This window comes from Euprymna scolopes, chromosome 2 (genome assembly GCF_053919585.1).
Source record: "Euprymna scolopes isolate OS-2025 chromosome 2, ASM5391958v1, whole genome shotgun sequence".
Classification (NCBI taxonomy): Eukaryota; Metazoa; Mollusca; class Cephalopoda; order Sepiida; family Sepiolidae; genus Euprymna; species Euprymna scolopes.
In genome coordinates, this window is record NC_136483.1 from 33,203,644 (window position 1) to 33,226,631 (window position 22,988).

General features: G+C 34.1%; 1 protein-coding gene across 1 annotated transcript in view; it reads left to right on the forward strand.

Annotated features, from left to right (window-relative positions):
- Positions 1-22,988, forward strand: part of LOC145290658 (kinesin-like protein KIF23) — a 118,656-nt gene that overhangs the window by 48,987 nt on the left and 46,681 nt on the right. Inside the window, exons 9-14 of the mRNA XM_080136501.1 lie at positions 2,447-2,559; positions 3,858-3,979; positions 8,257-8,359; positions 14,751-14,830; positions 19,791-19,910; positions 20,982-21,114. Of these exons, the coding sequence (XP_079992627.1) occupies positions 2,447-2,559; positions 3,858-3,979; positions 8,257-8,359; positions 14,751-14,830; positions 19,791-19,910; positions 20,982-21,114 (671 nt within the window). The remainder of the gene's footprint in view (positions 1-2,446; positions 2,560-3,857; positions 3,980-8,256; positions 8,360-14,750; positions 14,831-19,790; positions 19,911-20,981; positions 21,115-22,988) is intronic.

The following is a 22,988-nucleotide window of genomic DNA, read 5'->3' on the forward strand; positions in this document are numbered from 1 at the left end:
TATTTTTCTGAGTAGTGCAAAAAAAATGATTTTTTTTTTTTTTACAGAAAAACCAACAACACACAGTAAATATGAGTTTATTAACATTTCTATTATAATAGTGTCCATTGTATTTATAATATACAAGTGACTCAAATGAGATAAATTAATAAATACTTAGAAAGTAATATTGCGCTACATAGTTCAATACACAAATGAAATCACATTGTAAGAGACAATCTTTAATTTACTCCTTCAGTCCAGCATCTCTTGTCAGACAATGTTTTTTTGCTTTTTCTGTCCTGTTTCTTTCGAATGTTCCCTTTTTTACTTAACATTTTGATGACTTCTTTCTTCAGTGAGAGGTGCTGCATGTCAAAATTACTGCGAGTTCCTTTCTCACACAATTACAACAATGATCACATTATTATTATAATGACATTAACAAACGAAGCTACATCGGGGGGGGGGCACTCATTCTTGTCCAGTGTTATAAAGCCAAATTTCATGAATTTGGTCTTTTTTGAAGCAGTTTGGCCTTCAAAAATTTGTATTTGGTCATTTTTAAAATGTAACATGCAAACACATCATCATATATGAATCCAAAGATTCTATCGTTGACATTGGTTTCCCAAATATTTTTCTAGTCAGAATTCTTTCTAGAAAGATAGCAGAAATTACACGAGGGGCCATGTGTAGGTTGTCAATATTCTAAGTGAAAGTGATTTTTTGTATATCAAGCGGGATTTGAACTTGGGGTACCCAAGTTGTCAGTCCGTGTCATTAACCACTAGACACCCATCACCTTCCAACATATGAACTAAGGAAGCAAGCAGAATATTATATAGCTAGATATTCTTCTAAATTTCTTTCCCAAGTTCTTTCAGCAGACAAGTTTCTGAGCATTTAAATTCCATGAATCATTTCTGGAACAAATTTTTATTTAGATTATTTGAACTAATATTCTTGACTGTTATTCAAGTTCCAATTGATAACTCCAATCTTCTTCAGGTGCATCTTTTCACACCCTGAAACTTTGATTTTGAACTGAATTCTTTGTTTAATCCATGGAGGTAGATTGTTCTTATTCCTAGTTCCCCAAGTTCAACAAGATGCACCTGAAAAAAGCTGAAACTTACATTGGCTGAAACATGAATATAACAACCTATTGGACAGGGTTCAAAACCAAAATCCTACTGTCAACCAAACTCCAAACTCTGTCACATAGCTGTAGTGTTGCATCCCTGTGCTTGTTTTGTAAGCACTTTAATAGACTATTCTCTGAATTTATAGCACTGGTGTTCCTTTGCTATAAATACTCCCAACCAACTCGGCAAGCAGCAAAATCTCACACCTTTACTGTAAAGGTCCTTTGATACCAGAGAGCTAAAAGTTTCTTCCTTCAAGCTGCTAGATTTTAGAATTTTCTCCCTGCATCCTGCTTCCCCGTCTGTACTAACATGCAAAAGTTCAAGTGTCAACAAACATCTCACTGCTCAACTCTCTATTTAGTGGGTCTCTGTAGACATGGTCTCTAATTCACAGTTGCCTTTTATGTCTTCTTAGACTTTGCCTTGTTTGGGATGAATGTGAAATTTTTTTAAAAAATGAGTAATACTATGAAAAATCCATATAATACAAATTATCAATCCTTATTTAAAAGAAATTGAAATAAATTTTTATTTATATATTTTAATTGGAATTCATTATTGAAATGAATATTATTTATTAATTTATTTATTGAGGACTATTATTCTCATCTTTTTAGTTGTTGTTTCATGACGTTTCGGCCAACTATTCCTCTGGCATTCGTCAGGTGGTAAACGCGATGGATATGAACTTCTATCCTAACTGCATTCTCAGCAATCACTGCCATCCGTAGTTGTCGCCTCATCTGTCGCGGTTACCATCTGACAAAGGCCAGAGGAATAGTTGGCCGAAACGTTGTGGAACAACAACTAATAAAGATGAGAATAATAGTCCTCAATAAATAAATAAATAAATAATACTCATCTCAATAATGAATTCCAATTAAAATAATATATATATACCATTCGGTACAGACCCGACCATGGAAGATCAGATAATAAATAAACGTGGATTTATACGACCAAAAAATTCAACCTTGATTGCACTTTGGGGCCCGTGGCGCAGTTCATAGAGACGTTGAATCTCTACAGTTCCAGATGAGCATTGTCTGAAGTTTGGTTTCAATCCTACCCAAAGCCAGCCAGAGGCTTACTTGGCCAAAACGTGGTGAGACGACAACTACGGATGGTAGTGATTGCTGAGAATGCAATTAGGGGATTCGAAGTTCCTATCCATCGTGGTTACCATCTGACGAAGGGCAGAGGAATAGTTGGCCGAAACGTCATGAAATAACAACTAAAAGATGAGGATAATAGTCCTCAATAAAAATAAATATAAATTTTTATTTGTATTTTTAAAAGTTTTTTTTTTTTTTTAGAGCTCCTCAAAACAAAATTATACGAGAAGATCCTAATAAGATGATGTACATTCATGCTTGTACAGAAGTAGAAGTGAAGAGTCCTGATGAAGCTTTCAATGTCATTTATGCTGGTAAGCTATAATTATCTCCCTTTTTTGAAAGGAAAGATTTAAACTTTATCTCAATTATGTTGTGAACCTAAACTGTCACTTAATAAATCATCGATTTTACATGTTGGCATGTATTTAGAAATTGGCGACCGAACTAATCTATCTCTGTCCAAGTTTTTATTTATCCCTCTTTTTCTCAAGTCCATCCTTTTTACTTCCTGTGTTTTCTTTGGCCTTCCTCTGGAAACTGATTCTGTTACCTCAACTGTCCAACATTTACTAACCTAAGAACTCTCATCCACTATTTCAACATTGCCATACCAATGAACTCTCCTATTCTGTACACATCTTCTTATGCTCTCCAGATTTAATCTTCCTTTGAGGTCATAAAAAATAAGCCTGTCATTAAGATTCATATTACATATCTATTGTATCATTTCTCTGCATGCATCTCAATCATCACTTGCCAGATTTCACCATACATCATTAAACTGCATACACACATCTGATAGACTCTTTAGCTTGACAGTGGTAATGCTCTACTGGTTAGTAATAATAGAAGTTCTCTGAACTTGTTCCATCCACTCCTAAATCTTGCATTCAGATGAGCACCTGCACACTTATAATATTCACACTTAGACCATTATTATTTAGAGCATTCTTCTAAAATCAATCTAATGGAAGTTAAAATACTTCTGGGGCAATTCCGATTAAGGACAGCTAGTAAACATTCTAATTCTCCTTTGAAATCTAGTAGCTAATGCATTTTTCTTTTCACTGCAAGTGTTTTCTCACAGAAGAGACGTTGTGAGTCTGTCTCTGCTCTATCGTTATTTTGTGGCAAGTGCTCGTATGAGCTTTAATCTATGGTCCTGCCTTGCCAAACTTTCACAAAAAGAATACTCGTCTAACTACAACCACTATCAACAATTTCCCCCACTGTCTATCTGTGCCTAAATCTAAATGCAAATTCCATGAACAAAACTTCTTTCCTAGAACTGTCCACCTGTGCAACTGTTCATTTGGCTTGCTTTCTAGCTGACTACAACATGGTAATCTTCAAATCCAATGTAAACAAGTTCTTATTGAGTCATCCCCTTAAAAATTCATTTCTATCCTATTTCCATCACTAACTATTACTACGCTGTTGTTTTGGTGATCACCATACACTCATTAACCCTGATCCTCAAATGACCTTCAAGATTTGATAAATAAAAAAAATATAGAGAGATTGCACTTTTTCAGATATCAAATATTAGATCAATTTTCATTAGCAACATTTGTTCAGTTTCTTAAGTTGGTCAATATTCTTATTTTAGGACAGAGTCGGCGTAAAGTTGCTCGTACAACTCTGAACGAAGCTTCTAGTCGTAGTCACAGTGTGTTCAATATTCGTGTTGTTCAGGCTCCGCTAGATGCTCGTGGAGAAGAAGTGATTCAGGTAAGAACTTTAATCACTATTTGACTTACATTATTTGAGGCGTTTTTATTTGGTTGAAATATTTTTTTTCTATTGTATTGAATAGTTGAAAATTACCTAATTAAAAAATAACTTTGAATTTTTATAAATATATAAGAAGAAAAAATGATTTTGATCATTTCATTTTCAAATGAATATTCAAATTAGGATCTCCCACGCATTTTTTTTTCATTCTTGCACTTTGTTACCCTCTGAAACAGACTTTCATCAAGAAAGTAAAAATACTTCGATGTTGAGGAAGCAAACAGTACAAGATGTGAATTTTAAACATGGCATATTTGTTGGAGTAATTTAAAGAATTTAAAAATCTATTTCAAGTTTTAAATTGCTCAAATTGCTTATAAATGAAAAAAATTTAATTTTCATGAAATATTTACTAGAATTATTTTTCTAATTTCTTTATTAAAAAGAATATATAATAATTACAACCATATCCATAATATCTATAACTAGCTATATTTGCCGAGGTGAAGACATGAGATTTTTTTTTTTTATAAATATTAAGACAAAATTAATTTTGCTGAAAATTCTTAAAATGTTATTAACTTTCTTTTTAAAAAAAGAAAGTTAATAACATTTTAAGAATTTTCATTTATACTATTTAAGATTAATATAACAATTCAATATAAAAAAGATAGGGTTGACTTAAAATTTTATGTAATTTTAATTTTAAATAACTGAAAACGATCAATATTATTTTTTAGAGAAGAGCAATGACATTTCACAAATGTCATTTCTGGTTAATGTTTTTAAATAGAAATTTTTAAATTTGATTTTCTTTTCTACTATTGCATTTATGATTTCAATAAATATATAATTTAAAAAATTCATTTCTGTTTATCTAATATGTTAACTTATTATATTGTACCCAAATATATAGTAGTGATTTCAAAAGTTTTAAAAAAAATGACTTGAGCTAGAATTAAAACCAAATTGAATTTAGTACTCCAGGCTTAGTTGTAATTGTTTGAGCAATCAGCAGATAGATTAGAATAATGCTAAAAATTAAGTGACTTTAACATATAAATGTATATTCGTGCATATGTAGAAGTAGCAGGTTTAGTCTTACTTTTGCCAAGTTCAATTTTTTTTTCTAGTTTTGACCTCTTAGCAACTATTTTTACTGGCTAAAAACTAAATTGAATTTGTTGCACAGGACCAAGTTCTCTACCTATCAAGTTTCAAGTTCAAAAATTGAAAGAGGAGTTTGGCAGTGACCGTTTTGCACACACAAACAGTCACATACTTTATAGCAGGGAGACCAGATGTTTCCGAGAGTTGAATCAGGATCAACAAATGTTCCACCTTCCCATATTTTATTGTCATTGAAATCAGTGAAATCACCATTTTTCAATCAAATTGATTCTCTGCTTTAGCCGGGGACCCATAGCAATATACCGAGAAGAGGCTTCACATGTCTCCTTACAGTTACTTAGTCCACAATACATTGTAGTCTACATTGCACTGTAGAGAATCTACTGTTGATTTTATAAAAGTATCTGTAAATAATGGCTTCACTTAAAGCTTAAAATGCAAACGTCAAGTAGCATGGTTCAATTGTGCTCTAAATGGAAACATTTATTTCAAACGCATCCCTGTCTTATCAAAGAACTTACTATTGATTTTATATACTTGGTCTTTCTGCTTGTGTGGTGATAAAACTTCTCAAATACAATTGTGATGTCAGGCTGTATATATTTTAGTCAAAATTGAACTTCTTTATCTAACCGGATTTTTCAATTTTCGATATTTATCGAAGGTAGTCCGACACTAAACCTATCTAAGAATACTCCCAGACACATCAAATGCATTTGTGTGAAATTTCAAAAAATTGACCCAGCTATTTTGGAGTCCATAGGGAACAAACTCTCTCTCTCTCTCTCTCTCTCTCTCTCTCTCTCGCGCACACACACATGCATCAATGTGGTTTATTTATATATATATATATATATATATATATATATATATATATATATATATATATACTTGTATGTAATGTACTGAGTTCGTGTAATCCAGTAAATTTTCATATACGAATAAGTTTTAAGCCAAAAAGAGTTGACTTAAAGAGTAAGCTACAAAATTATCATATTTCATAATTGAGCATTAATATACTGTGTAAGCAAAATCAAGACTTCAAAAAAGTGTTGATCGCAACAAAAAGTGTATTTTATTTTACGTTACAATTGTTTCCATGTCCAGTCGACAATTTCAAACATTATATCATTTGAAAATTTTCAAAAACCAGCATTTCTTCAGACTTTATGAATAAAAACACTTTTGACAATAGAGCATTTTTGAAGAGAAAGAAAAAGAAAGAAAAAAGGAAAAATTCCCTTAACGGGAAAAGCATGTGAGAAACATTTACCTTTGCTGTAACTACAGGAAAGCCCATTTAAATATTATCACCTAATTTTTGTATCCTTATTTAAGAACAGAGTTATGAGAAGTTTCCACAGAAAACTCTTAGCCATTTAAAAAAAAAATTTTTATATATCCCATTCGTTGAGTTCCTAAATTAGATTTCGCTGTTTCTTTATTTCCCATAATTAATTTTTTAATTCTTATTTCTATATTTATAATATGGCCGTAACAACCTTGCATTAACGTTACGGTTAATTTTAGTTTTGTATTAGTGGCAAGTAATGTTTACAGATTATCGTTATTTTAGTACCTATATTTAAGACTATTTTAGGTTTAATGTTTAATTGAATATGAGAATAATGAAAAAGACTGTATTATATATATAAATCCTTGTACAACATTTCGAGTAAGGAATTCTAATCTATTTATTATTATTTAATGTTTTAAAATTCCTTGTCATTCTAATTAAATATGCTTTCATATCGTTACTAAAAACAGTTATGAAGGGAGATAATCCAATTATGTTGTTAATTGCTAATAGTTAATTCTGTTGGAAAAGAGGTTGATTTTATTTCCTATAATAGCTAAAGGGAGATAATTCAGGCTGTTTGATGGTTTCGGTTTATTGATTACTAGAAAGCATCTATGGTTTAATAATTAATTTAATCAAACAGATCCAAAAGTGCTACGATAGCTTATTTAACATATTATTAAATTATATTTTTAATCTTAAAAATTTGTTTTTTACCCATGGGTTTAACCCACATCTGTTATAAATCACTTATGCTGCTCATGTCTTCAAAGCCGGAGTTATAATTTGTGTGTTGTATTCTTGGGTAGCTAAAATAAATAGTATATATATGTATATATATATATATATATATTTTTTTTTTTCATTCTAAATGCTATGCAATTATGCACAATGTAGAAAATATGCATGAATAAAACTGAGCATTTAATCATCAAATAAGAAACCATGTGGCTAAGTGGATGAAGAGAGTGATTTTTACTTAGAGGTTATGAGTTCAATCCCTGATGATGAACTTAAAAAACTTAACTGCATGCATTCATGCATAATAAAAGCAATCTACCCCAATGGATTAAATAAAAGGTTTGAAATTAAAAAAAAATTACCAACTACAGCAAAAAGCATCTGAAGAAGGCTGGAGATTGTAATTGTTGAAATGTGAAAATGACAACAACCAAGAAAACAAATCTCTGCTCTATCGTTATTTCCATGGCAAGTGTTCATCTGAGCTCCAATCTGTGGTTCATCTTGCCAAACTTTCACAAAAAAAAAACACTCGACTAGTTACAACCATTATCAAGTTTCCCCCGCTGTGCCTAAATCTTAGCGTAGATTCCATGAACACAACTTCTTTCATAGAACTGCCCTTCTGTGGAACACTCTTCCATTGACTTGCTTCCCGGATGACTACAGCATGGCAGCCTTCAAGTCTAATGTAAACAAATTCTTGTTGAATTATCCCATTAAATAATGAAATTCTACCCAACTTACACCATTAACAAATTACTTAAATTACTACACTACCACCCTCCTCCTCGAGTGGCCTTCAAGCCTTGATAAGTGGTGATTCCTTTGTAAAAAAAAAAGGGGGAAAAGGAAATATTTCATCTAAGAAATTTTGTTAGATGTACATTACTATTTATTAAAACAAATTTTGTTTAATAAAAATAATAATGATGATGATAATGATAATAAAAATAATAATAATGATGATAAAATAATAATAATAATAATGAATAAAAATAATAATAATAATAATAATGATGATGATAATAATAGCTGAGTTAAAAAGATAAAATGCTCTTCCTATTAATGAATTTATTCAAAATTCCAATCATCTTTTCAGGATAAAGAACCAGTGTGTGTTTCTCAACTGTCTTTAGTGGATTTAGCTGGCAGTGAACGTACAGTTCGTACAAAGAATCAAGGAGATCGTTTAAAAGAAGCAGGTGAGCTAATCTCTGTTTATTCAATGTTGACATTAGTGTTGCACGCGAGTGCAGAAATGCCATTGGACCTGTTGAAAAAAATTCCAAGAATTATTTTGCACAAGTGCACTTTAACTAACTGGAAGTATTTTCATTTTTTATTTATTTTTTTTCCCCATTTTCACAAAAGTGATGCTCGTGAAAAGGAGAGACAATCCAAAATTAGCGCTTTTTTCTAACCAAACTTTTCTGGTAATTGTAAATTGTTAAAAAAAAAAACAATAGTTAAGTAGGAATAATTTTAGTTTTTCTTTTGTTATATTTTGATAAAATAAAAATTAATATCTATTTTTAGTGGTTTATTAAAAATTTAGCAATAATACTTCAAAGTAAAATTTTCAAATAAAATGCAACAATCTATATTTCAAATAAATATTTTTTAGAATGCACAAATAAAATATAACATTAAAATGTTATGGAATGTATTTTTTTATATAATTTTTTAAAAATTTCTTTAATTAAATAAAATAAGTTTTTAGAATTGTAACAACATGGCTACCTCTGCATATGGACTTCAATGCAGTTCATACATGAACTCTCCTTCTCTCATAGGATTCTCTAATCTTTTATCCATGTCTATACATGGACATACGCTCCTACTACTAACTTCAACGCATATCCATGAACTCTTTCAACATGTCTGTTTTATCATCCATCAACGTTTAAGGTTTTGATGCTTTTAGGGCACAATCTAAGAGAATAAATAATTCAATACAAGCTTCTGAAATGACGAACGCAACACCTTCATAAAATGTAACACATAACAGGTTTATTAAGGAGAATGTGTACTGGGTGATATGTTCCTGGTCAAAAGCTGGACTCCGGCTACTTGGTGCTATCATGGTAGTTATTCCAGTGGAATCGTCAATACAGGTTGAAATAACACCGAGGTGGAGAGAGCGAAGAAAAAGGGTCTGTTCCGTTTGGTGTCTCTCTCAGTAAGGAAGAGTTCTTATTCTTCAAACCGGATGCTGGCCGAATTCCTTAGGGGATTGAAAGGATCAATGCGCCGTACCCCTGATTGGTCAGTATATGGCCAAATAGCACAGGGAGAGGCATTGATTCGTGAAAGAAAAAAGTTCCATTTGTTTCTGCTACATAACCCCCTGCTTAGGCTGAAAGCCGACAGAAAAAAAGGTTGCATAACAAATGGCAAAAAATAAAAATGTCATTTTATTATATTTATTTTTATGAGAAAGAAAAAAAAATGTTCTTACTTGTAATGGAATTTTTTTTTTTTTTTTTTTTGTAAAGAAGGGAAAACAAGGAAAAAATATTTTCTTGACAGAAATACAAAGTTTTACACAGTCTCTTCGGCCAATGTACCCGTCATCGACACTACATATAGTAGTGACATGATTATCTTCACTTGGAGCATTTACTTCAGGTGTATGCATATTTTGATGCTGTGTGAAAGTAGGGGGAATGTGTGGCTCGTGTGTTTTTGTGTCAAGAAAGGCTTTTTTTTACTCTATCAATAGAGACAGTTTCTCTTTTACCATTGATATCTAAGGTAAAAAGTTTATCAGTACGTGAAAGCACGCGATAAAGGCCAGTATAAGGTGAAGTTAGGGGGGGCTTTTACGGCATCCTTTCTAAGAAAAACATGAGTCCAAGACGAAATGTCCTTTGGGACCGAAGATCTAATGGTCTGTTCCCTAGTGTGCATCGGTGGGAGCTTACTAAAATAAGCTCGCAGTCTGTTGGCATACAGAGCTGAATCGTTTGTTAACTCTATCGGGCTCAACATTTAGCCTGGCAACGATAGAGGTATTCGATAGACAAGTTCGGCTGAAGAATATTCCAGGTCCTCTTTGATAGCAGCACGACAGCCAGGAAGGACAACCGGTACATATTCGCTCCATCACTGTTGGTCAAGATAAGCACGTAATGCTGCTTTCAATTGGCAATGGAAGCGTTCAATCATCCCATTAGAAGCAGGGTGATAGCTTGTAGTGCGAATACGTTGGATCCCTAGAATCCTGGGGAGTTCCTGGAAGAGGTGGGATTCAAACTGTACGCCACGATCAGTGGTGATGGTGGTGGGAACTCCATAACGCGATATCCAGCCTGATATAAGGGCTCGTGCTACGGACTCAGCCGAAATGTTTGAGGGGATTGGCTTCAGGCCACCGTGTGAAACGGTCTATACAGGTCAGGAGATAAGTAAATCCCTGACTGACCAGGTCGATGTGCACATGGCTAAACCGAGCGTTTGGGGTGGTGAATGTTCCAAGGGGTGCATGGATATGCTTGTGCACCTTTGACTTTTGGCAGGATACATAGGAACGTGTTCAGGCAGTGATATCATGCCTCATATTGGCCAGAAAAATCTAGCTGTAATCAGCTTCACTGGTGCTCTGCATCCGGGGTGTGCCAGATGATTGTGTAGTGTGTCAAAAACAACTCTACAATGAGTCAATGGAACGAATGGTCAAGGTGAATGCGTTGAAGTGTCACAAATGATCTGCGTGTCAGAGGTAGGCACGGGCGAATTTGCAAATTCAGGTGACGACGGATCCAACGTGTCCAGACTTGGCTGGTCTAAGGCCATCTGATGCAAGTCAATATCCGATGGTGAGGACAGAGAATTAATGGGAAGGTGGGACAAAGCGTCTGCTGCAGCATTCTGCTCACCTGAGATATGTCGGATATCGCTGGTAAATTGCGAAACAAAATCCAAGTGGCGCATTTCGCGAGGAGAATATTTGTTCGACTTAGAATGTAGTGTGTATGTAAGCGGACGATGATCAGTGTAGATCACATATTGATGGCCCTCGAGTGAATGTTGAAAATGTTTCACTGCTAGGTACATTGCCAGGAGTTCACGGCCAAACGTGCTGTCATGTTGTTCTGCCGGTTTCAGCTGTCTTGAAAAGTATTGTTTCTGCTGCAAACGTCTCTACACAGGAACTCTTCTCAATACTAACCCTTTCTTGATGCAAACCTACTAAGGGAGATAATCCAATAAAGCTGTTGGAATGAGACTCTTAAATTCTATTTTTTTTTAATTTTTTTTTTTTATTACATTTTCACCCCAAACAAGGCACATTGCCACTTTGGTGTAGGGGGCTACTATCAGGGTCAGCAACTACTGGGGCACTATGTAGGGATTTGAGCAGCAAGATGTCGGTTCACGTTGCACTTGAACTTCTGCATGTCAGTACAGTTAGGGAAGCAGAATCCTGGAATGGAATTCCAGAGTCTAGCGGTTCTGGTGAAGAAACTACTGGAGTAGAAAGATCTTTTACATCTAGGGATCTCTACTGTGTGGGGGTGGGATTTAGCTGCCTGTCGGGTTTGTCGAGGGTGTCTGCGTCGTGGGGGCACAAGTGTCTGCAGTTCGTCAGAGCATTCACCATCAAAATACTTGTACAACAAGCAGAGGGATGCAACGTTTCGTCGATGGGACAGAGGCTTAAGCTTAGATGCCAGTTCAGGGCCTATCAGATTGACGACTCTTTTTTGAACCTTGTCAAGGAGCGAAAGACTAGTAGTAGACGCACCAGCCCAGATGTGACAACAATACTCCATACATGGGCGAATATAGAGATACAGGATACTTTCAGGTGTCAGTAGTTTTCTAGCAGTAGTCAGAGCCTACCTTTTTTGCAGCGGCCCTGGCAATGTTTTCAATATAATTGTTCCAGCTCATGTTTCCTGTGAACGTTAGGCCAAGCAGTTTGAAAGATGTACTCTCAGACAGGGAGTCACTGGCCATTGCTATTGGTGGCAGAGAAGGTTTCTTGTAGTTATTGAAGGAAACCAGTTTAGTCTTGGCAGCATTGAATGTAACCATCCATTTATGTCCCCATTCTACTACAGATTGGAGGTCATCCTCTAGTGTTTTTGCCATTTCTTTAGATATGTGTTCATTTGTTTTCCTGTCATGCCTGTTATAGAGTGTAGTGTCATCAGCATATATACCCATCTCAGAGGCAGTTTTGTCGGGGAGGTCATTAATAAATATCAGGAACAATAGAGGTCCAAGAATAGACCCCTGAGGCACTCCCGCATTTATATCACACTGTTTAGATGTTCGACCATCAAGGACAACCTGGATTTTTCTCTTATCTAAGAATGATTTAATTATGTTAAGTATTCTACCAGTGATACCGTATGATTTAATTTTCCTGAAGAGACCCTTGTGCCATACCCTGTCAAAAGCCTTAGATATATCTAGAGCTACCGCTCTGCCCTCCCCCGCTTTGTCCAGTGAATGGTATATACGTTCAGAGATTACAGCGAGGATGTTTGTTGTTTGTCAGTCAGAAGTTTAGCATCTGTAAGGTGCCGGACTAGAGCATGGTTAATTATGGTCTCAAATATTTTGGCAAAAAGTGAGAGGAGGCTAATGGGGTGATAATTGGATGGGTCAGTTCTTTCGCCAGAATTCTTGAATATTGGTACCACAGAAGCGGTTTTCCAACAGCCCGGAAAGCAGGATTCATTAAGGCATTTGTTGTAGAGTTTGGAGAGAACTGGAGCTACTTCGGCTGAGCCCTTTTTTAATAGCACAGCTGGGATGAGATCAGGTCCACATGCTTTTGAAGCGTCAAGATTTTTTATGATAGCATGTACCTGAGCAGGGGTGAGTTGTAGATCGTCTAGTGTGGCGTCTGTCCGCAAAGGAAAGTCAGGCAGGGGGGTGTTGGAAGGGTCCAGTGTGGAGTTCTAGGCAAACCGGCTGGCAAGCATATTAGCCTTGTCAGTTGCTGAGCAAACAACCTCGTGATTGTTGGTTAGTGGGGGAATTGTTGATTGCCCATTATTTACTACACTGTTGTAGATTTTCCAGAAGTCACGATTTCCCAATTTTTGTGCTTCGATGCGTTTTTTAATGGTTTCAGTAAATTCTCTCTTGGCTGTCGCTATTTCTTTCTTAATGTTATTTCTAGCTTCTATGTACTTCTGTCTGTTTGAACTGGACTTATGTTGGTTAAATCTGCTGTATGCATGCTGCCTTTGAGCAATGGCAGTTGCGCAAGTCGAAGTAAACCATTGGGCAGAGTGGGGCTTGCTATAAAATTTCCGCATGGGAACATGTGCTTCCATTGCGATTTTGAACCATTCAGTGGTCTCATTTGCGCACTGTTCAGCAGGAAGAGAAAAAATATTTCCCCATGGGGCATCTCTGATAAGATCTCTGATGGCTTCCCAGTCAGCCTTTTTATAATATCTCGTTGTTTTGAGCACTGGCTCTTCAGTTTTGGGTCTAGAATTTAGGGTGATTTCTACCATTATCACTGCATGGTCAGCGTTCCCAAGTGGGCTGTCAGCATTTGTTGTACAATCCTCGGGAACTGTAGTCAGAAAACATTTTAGAATATTTAGAAAAAAAAACATTAATTTTGGATTGCTTTTCTTTTTACTAGTATCATTCTTCTGATAAACAAAAACATATTTCCAATGAGTTAAAGTGCACTTGTGCCAATTTTTTTTTTTTAAGTAATATTTCTTGGAAGTTTGAAGATAGTACAAAAAAATAAACAAAAAATAAAACTGAATTTTTATATAAATGGAGACTAATACTAAAGTTTATCACTATTTTTTTAACATAAAGAAATATTTCTAACAATAACATATAATCCCTATTCAGCTAAATATTTCCTCATCTCTGTGGAAACATAGCTTGATAACATCACATGATGCTAATCAACTTGTGAAACATTTATTTTTGGAATTTAAATGGTCCTGTAGAGGGTTGTATGAAGGCATCATAACTTAGAGACAAACATATCATTTAATTTTTTGAGGTGGTGACTGGTGGGTAAGAAACCTACCTTCTGTTTTGTTAACTTTTGCTATAGACATGCAGAAACCATTCCATTATTATTGTCATTACATTGAAGAAGAATTTTTTATTTTCTTGTGTGATAAGTAGACAAAACATTTCTCAACTGGTATTATTTGGACTGTTCAGATTACTGTCCTTATCTTAGTTGTTATTCTTACAATGTTTCGGCCGATGTGACTTCAGACCTTCTTTAGGCGTATCTTCATAATGCCTGTTAGTGGCAAATAGTGAAAAAAAAAAATATTTTTGTTCATTTTTTTCCAATGAACTATAGTTGTTAAAATTCAAATTATGTGATGTTTTTATGAAATGGAAAGAACATCTAATCACTTCCATTTTGTATAAATTTAGGTCTGTACCAATTTGATATAATGTTTCTGAATTTTTGAGATCACGCGATAGCATAAGACATTTTGCATTCATAGTTTTAAGATAAAAACATGCCATGTTGTACATGGGTCAACACACATATTTGAGCCCAATTCATGTTTTCTAATTGTTTTTAAAAATTCCAAGAGATGTTCACATTTCTTTTATTTATTTTTCATTGTTCAGCTAACATTAATAACACTTTAATGGTGTTACGTAACTGCATAGAAATTCTCCGTGAAAATCAAAAATTTGGCACCTCAAAGGTAAGTCTAATTATAATCTACAGTTTATTTTACATATATCAACTTTTGAAGAAATGTATGATAACATGTATTACATATATTAACTTTTGAAGAAATGTATAATAACATGTATTACATATATCAACTTTTGAAGAAATGTATGATAACATGTATTACATGTATTAACTTTGAAGAAATGTTGTATGATAGTGATTAGCATAAATACTGTATACATGATATTTAAAAAGGTTTTTCTAAAAAAAAATATAAATTACTTAGAACTACCAAAAATTGTAGTTTGTCAATTTTTTTTTTCAGTTGATTTTATTTAAAAACTTTAATTTAAAAAAAAAAAAGGAAACAAATTTATTAAGTTTTACATTTTAATTAATTATTTAAAATAAATAAAAAATTAATCCATCTTTATTTTTTAATTTTAAGTCTTGTTTAATTGTATGATATAATTTTATAAACAGATAAAGCAAAAAAAATATTCCTGCAAAAGTTTCAAACTTTTTAATTCAATTCTGAAGCGGACATTTTATTTTATTTTTATTGCTGTCCTATAGTATCTCATGGTTCAAATGGTAGCAATATATTTAAAACAGCCTATAAATTTTGTGTGTATATCAAAGAAAATATATGATCATTTATGAATAGAATATTCGTCATTTACTGGATTTAGTTAATTGCCATGATCAGATATAATTGGACTCGTATAGACATTGATATGCATTTATATTTTTGAGAATTTTGAATTGGTTTTATTTTTTCTCATAGTAAACTAGCAACTTGTGTTTAATTAATCATATACAATAGGTATTGGGTTTCTGTTCTTGTCCAGCATTCTATCTATATTAAAAGTGAAGAATAATCTGTATGCTATATGTATCTGTGACAAAACTAGAATATCATATCCTTAAAATCATGTAAAAAAAATTTTTTTTTTACATTTTTTTTTTTATTCAGTCTTCACCTCAAACAAGGCAAGTGCCACTTTGAAGTAGGGGACTACTATCGGGGACATAATTTGCAGGAGCATTATGAAGGGAGATGAGTAGAAAGATGTTTGTTCACATTACACTTGAACTTCTGCATATCGGTACAGTTTGGAAAGCAGTATCCCGGAAGGGAGTACCAAAGACTTGCAGTTCTGGGGAAGAAACTATTGGAGTAAAAGGCTTTCTTACACCTAGGGATCTCTACTGTAAAGGGTTGGGACTTAGTTGCTTGTCGGATTAGTCACGGGTAGTCACGTCGAGGAGGTACAAGTGCTTGCAGTTCGTCAGAGCATTCATCGTTAAAGTATTTGTAGAACAGACAGAGGGATGCAACATTTCGTCGATGGGACAGAGGCTGAAGCCTAGATGACAGTTCAAGACCTATCAGGTTGGCGACTCTTTTTTGAACCCTGTCCAGGAGTGAGAGACAAGCAGCAGATGCACCAGCCCAAATGTGACAGCAGTACTCCATACATGGGTGAATGGTGGCCTTTTAGAGGTACAGGATACTTTCAGGCATTTTCTGGCACGGTAGAGAGAGCCCACCTTCTTTGCAGCAGCCCTGGCAATGCTCTCAATGTATATATTCCAGTTCATGTTCCCTGTAAATGTTAGGCCGAGGAGTTTTAAGGAAGTACTTTCAGGCAGTGTGTTCTTGGCCATTGCTATTGGTGGTAGAAAATATTTCTTGTAGTTATTGAAGGAAACAAGCCTAGTCTTGACAGCATTGAATGTGACCATCCATTTTTGTCCCCATTCCACTACAGATTGGAGGTCATCCTCTAGTGTTTCTGCCATTTCCTTAGATATGTGTTCATTTGTTTTCCCCCTCATGCCTGTTATAGAGGGTGGTGTCATCGGCAAGTATACCCATCTCCGAAACAATTTTATCAGGGAGGTCATTTATGAATATCAGGAATAATAAAGGTCCAAGGATAGACCCATGGGGTACTCCCACATTTCTATCATATTGTTTAGATGTATGACCGTCAAGGACAACTTGGATTTTTCTCTTAAGAAGGGTTTAATTACATTATGTATTCTTCCAGTGATACCATATGATCTAATTTTCCTTAGAAAACCATCGTGCTATACCCTGTCAAAAGCCTTAGATATATCAAGGGCTACCGCTCTACCTTCCCCTGTTTTGTCCAGTGAACAGTATATACGTTCAGAGACTACAGTTAAGATATTTGCTGTTGAACGGACTTGCCTAAATCCATATTGTTTGTCGGTCAGCAGTTTAGCAGCTGTTAAGTGTTGGACTAGGGCTTGATTAAGTAAGGACTCAAATATTTTGGCAAAAAGCGAGAGGAGGCTAATAGAGCGATAATTTAGTGGGTCAGTTCTTTTACCAGAATTCTTGAAGACTGGTTTTCATTAAGTTGTTGTGCAAAAAAAAAAAAAAAAAAAAAAAAAAAAAAAATATGGGGAGTTCAAAAAGTGATAAGCAAATAATTTTAAACAAATTTATACTTGATAGATTTTGTTTTGTAAATGATTACATTTGGTGACGAACTGGTTTTGTAGAAATAAGTTTTGTTAAACAAGTACTTTGCAGTAGAGAGAAATTTTTCTTTTTCTAAATATATAATTTAGAATATACATTGATATATTTAGTAAGAAGGTTAAGACAACATATTTTCAAACCGGTTTGACTAGTATTATAAAAAAAAGTTAGACGACATAGGTAAGGTCACCACAATCAATGATAAAATCTTACATGGCAATTCTTGTTAGAATTAGACAAGGTTTTCTTTTTAAGAGAAATAACTATCAAAATATGAGTAACCCAGGACTGCAGATGATTACCATCTACGGCAATATTCTAAAAGCCAACAACGACTAAGATCGGAGTCTCTCTCTTCCAACCTTGAGCATGTGATGCAATGGGGCAAAAGGTTGATGGTTAATTTTAATGCACCCAAAACCAAGCTTCTACCATCAATACTCTAATCCCCATTTGGTCACAATTAACATGAATGGCACTCATCTCAAAGAAGCACCCTGCTTTGATAAGTTTTTGAGACTGACCTTCACTTCTGATCTGAAAGGGGTATCGCTCTACCCTCCTCTGTTTTGTCCAGTGAACGGTATATTCATTCAGAGACTACAGTTATCTGCTGTTGAACGGGCTTGCTGAATCCATATTGTTTGTCGGTCAGGAGTTTAGCAGCTGTTAGGTGTTGGACTAGGGCTTGATTAACTAAGGACTCAAATATTTTGGCAAAAGTGGGAGGAGGCTAATAGAGCGATAATTTAATGGGTCAGTTCTTTCACCAGAATTCTTGAAGACTGATACTACAGAAGCGGTTTTCCAGCAATCGGGAAAGCAAGATTCGTTAAGGCATTTATTGTAAAGTTTGGAGAGAACTGGAGCAACCTTAGCAGAGCATTTTTTATTAGCACAGCTGGGATGAGATCTGGTCCCCATGCTTTTGAGGTGTCTAGGTTTTTATGATACGATGCACCTGAAAGGGGGTGATTTTCAAATCGTCTAGTGTGGCGTCTGTCCGCAAAGGAAAGTCGGGGAGTGAGTGGTGTGCTGGGTCCAGTGTGGAGTTTGAAGCAAACCGACTGGCAAGCAGATTTGCTTTGTCGGTTGCCGTGCAAGCAACCTCATGATTGTTTGATATTGGGGGAATCGTTGACTGCCCATTATTTACTACACTGTTGTAGATTTTTTTTTTTTTTTTTTTTTTTTTTTTTTTTTACATGGAGTTCACCACTTATCAAGGCCCAATGGCCACTCAGGGATAAGGGTTATTGTGTGTACAGTAATCAAAGGGATAGTGTAGCAATAGTATTGGAGAATTTGTAAGGTGTCATTACTTGGGGAGGGGGGTTCATCAGGAATTTGTTTTTGTTGGACTTGAAGACATCCAGGTTGAAGTCGGGAGGGAAACAGCCAAGCGGAACAGAGTTCCACAGGCGTGCAGTTCTAAGAAAGAAGCTTTGTTTAGGGTATCTACGTTTTGATTTAGGCACAGATAGGGAGTGGAGAAAATTATTGACGGTGGTTTAAGCTAGTCTGGTGTTTTTTGAAAAAGATTGGCGAGGGGGGGACCCAGAGAATGGAGCTCAGACGAGCACCTACCATGGAAATAACGATAGAACAATGACAGGCTCGCTACGTCTCTTCTGTGGGAAAGAGGTTGCCGGGTAAAGAAAAGGGCATCCCCCACCAAGCCACGGAGTCTATTTTGTACTCTGTCAAGGCAGGATAGGCTGTTTTTAGATATGGCAGCAGTACTCCATCTTTGGACGTAGATGGAGTACTGCTGCCACATCTGATTTTCCAAAAATCACGGGTTCCTAATTTCTGTGCTTCAATGCGTTTCCTGGTGGTTTCAGTGTAATCTGTCTTAGCTGTCACTATTACTCTCTTACAATTATTTCTGGCTTCTATATACGTCTGTCTGTTTGAACTGAACTTATAAGAAAGTTAACTTTTATGAGTATCCAAGAGGTGATCATCTCACCTGTCATTTTTAAATTTATTTTTTCAAGAAACAAAGCAATATAACAATAATTTCTGTTTATTAAAGTTATGCTGTAATGCCTTTGAATTCCCATTAATCACTTAAAAACGATTTTCTTTATTAAAATAAAACTTGATCAATTTGTGATTTTTGGAATATGATAGTTTTGTTTCATTACAAGTACGTAAGGCATACAGATTTTTTTTTTAATATAGTGGAATTCTGGACAAGAACCTGGATTTCAATATTAACTTAAAAAAGGTCAATTCATCTGTGACCAGACAAACCAATTTTGACAAAAGTTGAAATCCATGAAACAGCATTAAAAAAAAATCCATTTTTCTTGTCTGTTTTAGAAAATTGAAATTATTCGAAATTCTACTCAAACAAGATTAACGTTGAAAATAAACCCGTTAACATTTTTTTCTTCATGTTTTTCTGTTGGCTAAATTGCTATCTTCCTTTTCTCCAGACTGATTGTTTTTTTTTCTTTTTCAGATGATTCCTTACAGAGATTCCAAATTGACTCACTTATTTAAAACTTATCTTGAAGGAGATGGCAAAGTGAGAATGATTGTTTGTGTCAATCCAATAAGCGAAGAGTCTGGCGAAACACTGGTATGTATTTCTCAACTTGAGTCGACTCATCAAATTGAGTATTAGTCGATATGTTGTACCTTTTATCATTCATCATATTCGGTTTAACATCCATTTTTACATGCTGGCATTATTAGCAAATGTTTTGTGTATCATCTTGTGGTTTTATCTTGACATAATAATTGAAGATCTTTTGAGATTGGGCTCTGAAGAATTGTAGATGTTTCCTTGTTAGCTGAAACAAAAATTCTTCAGTTGCTGTTAATTTTGATTGACACATGAATTCGATTACAGAATTGTTTTTTTATTTGATCTTAGTCGTTATCGTTTGGTGGAAAAAATGAGGAGGGGGTGTCAACTTTTGTTTTAATTATTTGTTCATGAGAACCAGACCAACCAAACCAAGACCATAATGCCTCCCTTTGAATTGAATAAACCACAACAAGCTACCTACTAGCAGTTGCAGTACTATATAAGACAACCAATTCAATAAACTAAAAATATTAGAACCTGGAAACATATACAAAATAGCTTCTCACAAAATCTGCATAACCTTAAATGACCATAGAATGATTGATGGGTTGTTTAAGCAAACAGACAAAAATCATTTTAAGTTTTCATTTTATACATTCTGCATGACTTGCTTCCCATCAATTTCTCACTGCAAAAATATCCCCTAATAACTTAGCTGATGATGTCATTCCTTACATGTTTCCTACTTCCACTTTCTCCGTTTGCTTGTTAAATCTGACCTTGATCTTTACAACCAGTTGGTATGATCGTCCTTGAACAGTTTAAACACTCACTATAAAAGATATGCATCCTCGTTTGCATGCTGTATTCAGCTGATTTAATGGTTATTTAAACTCTCTTTTAACCATATAGAAGAGTTTTACATACAAACATTGTACATTGCCCTAACTACATGTGCTGCCATGCTCTGTCTCGTAGTTGTAAAACAATTATATGGTAAATGAGTTTTTCTAACTTTAATTCATATTAAAAATGTTGAACTGAAGCCTAATGTATTTTAAAATATTTCTCAATTTAATTAAAATTATTTAAAAATAATTTGTGTTTTCTGAATTCTAGCACGTGATGAAATTTGCCGAGATGACTCGTGAAGTGACCGTGCAAAGACAAGAAGGCCATTTGTGTTTCCCTGAAAACAATCAGAATGGACGACTTTACCCAAATCTTGATAAGGAATCGAGTTCTGGTCAAAGTAAGTTTTTTTGGGGGGTGGGTTTCTGGGCCATAGAATTCTATTACTCAGTCTTAATTGCAGTTCATTTATCTGTAGCCAAACCTTTAAATAACCTTTTTAAAATATTAGTCATTTTATTTATTTATTTTTTAGTTACAAACAAATGGTTCAATGTAACCTGAATTAAATGCTAACTCGTTATAATTTAACATTAAAAAAATAAAAAAAATATGAACCTCACATGTAGCGACAATTTAAAAATTGTTTTTTTTATAAAATGTATACAGAAGATTCATCCTCAAAATACACTTCCATGAAGATATTATCTTAGTAATTAACATAAAAAAACAACAATTCTGAAGGTACAGTTACATAATTTCATACTGACAAGCTTAAAATAAAAATGCAAAACATATGTCTATTGATATAAAATGTATATCTATTTACTAGCAGGACCTGTGGAAATTCCACAGCGGACTCTTTCGTATGTAATATATTGATGTTGGCATTTTGTGGATGTTCAGCATAAATGGAGACACCTTTATATTATTGTAGTTCTTTTGTTAAACCTGCAAAAGTATTTATCTAAGTTAGCAAGGACGCCTGGCATAGCCCAGTCATAAAATATGCTTAAATATGATATTTCAATTTATGCAGATTTCGTATATATTTTTATAGTCCATTTTTGGTATTTGTTTAGTTTAATCAAGACATTAAAAAATAAAATACTGAAAAAAAATTATATTGTACATACACATTATGGAATTAAGTTCTCATTAAAAAAATTTTACTTAATTTGATCAAGTAGTTTTTGTTTTTTACAGAGGAAAATAAAATTTTAATGTGATCGATCGTATCCCAGCCATCTTGCCTATTTCGACGAGAAGGGGGGGGGGCCTTTAAATGCAAAAGAGATTAACAAAGGTTAAAGTGAAAAAGGGATTAAAACGGACAAAGAAATTCTGTGAAATAAGTGAAAAAAACTAAAATATTTCTATAGTAATTTTTTTCTGCCCATGTTTTAAAATCTTGTCAAATTTTGACAAACTTTAAGCAGTGATGGGGTTATCCCCCTTGGCTCCCCCCTCCCTCCTGGCCAAGATGGCGACGATACAATCGATCTAATTAAAATTGGATTTTTCTCTGTAAAAAAAAACTACTTGATCAAATTAAGTGAATTTTTTATGAGAACTTAATTCCATAATGGGTACATACAATATAACTTTTTTTCAATATTTTCATATTTTTTTTTAATGTCTTGATTAAACTAAACAAGTACCCAATTTTCTATCAATTCTTATATATTATAAAGTTGTGATTTCAAAAATAAGAAAATATATCCATATGACTTCGGTGCATTAGCTTGAATCGAAACTAAAACTTATGAAGAAAAAACAATAATATATATATATATATATATATATATATATATATATATATATATATATATACTTGAGTTCTTTAAGCTATAACCAAAACAAAAACTTATGAAGAATTCTTGGTAAAATTATTTATTACAAGAAATATGTTATAACAATTAAACGACAGTCACTCTGAAGAAAATAGGTGTAAGTGTGACACAAAATAACACTCACACTATGATAATGATATATTGATAATAATTATATATACAAACACACACACACACACACACACACTAGTAAATATATGCACCCCACTCCACTCCCACAACAAATTTTGCTAGAATGAATACATATATGGCATATGCCTTTAAAATCTAACATGCGTTTACTCAAATCGCACACATGCATACACCTTTAAATAATGCACCGGTTACCTACTCTTGTAATTTCCATTTTGCCCAGCAGGTGGCGTTCTTTACTTCCATTTCTCTCTCTCTCTCTCTTTTGATATGAACCTCCGATGTGATC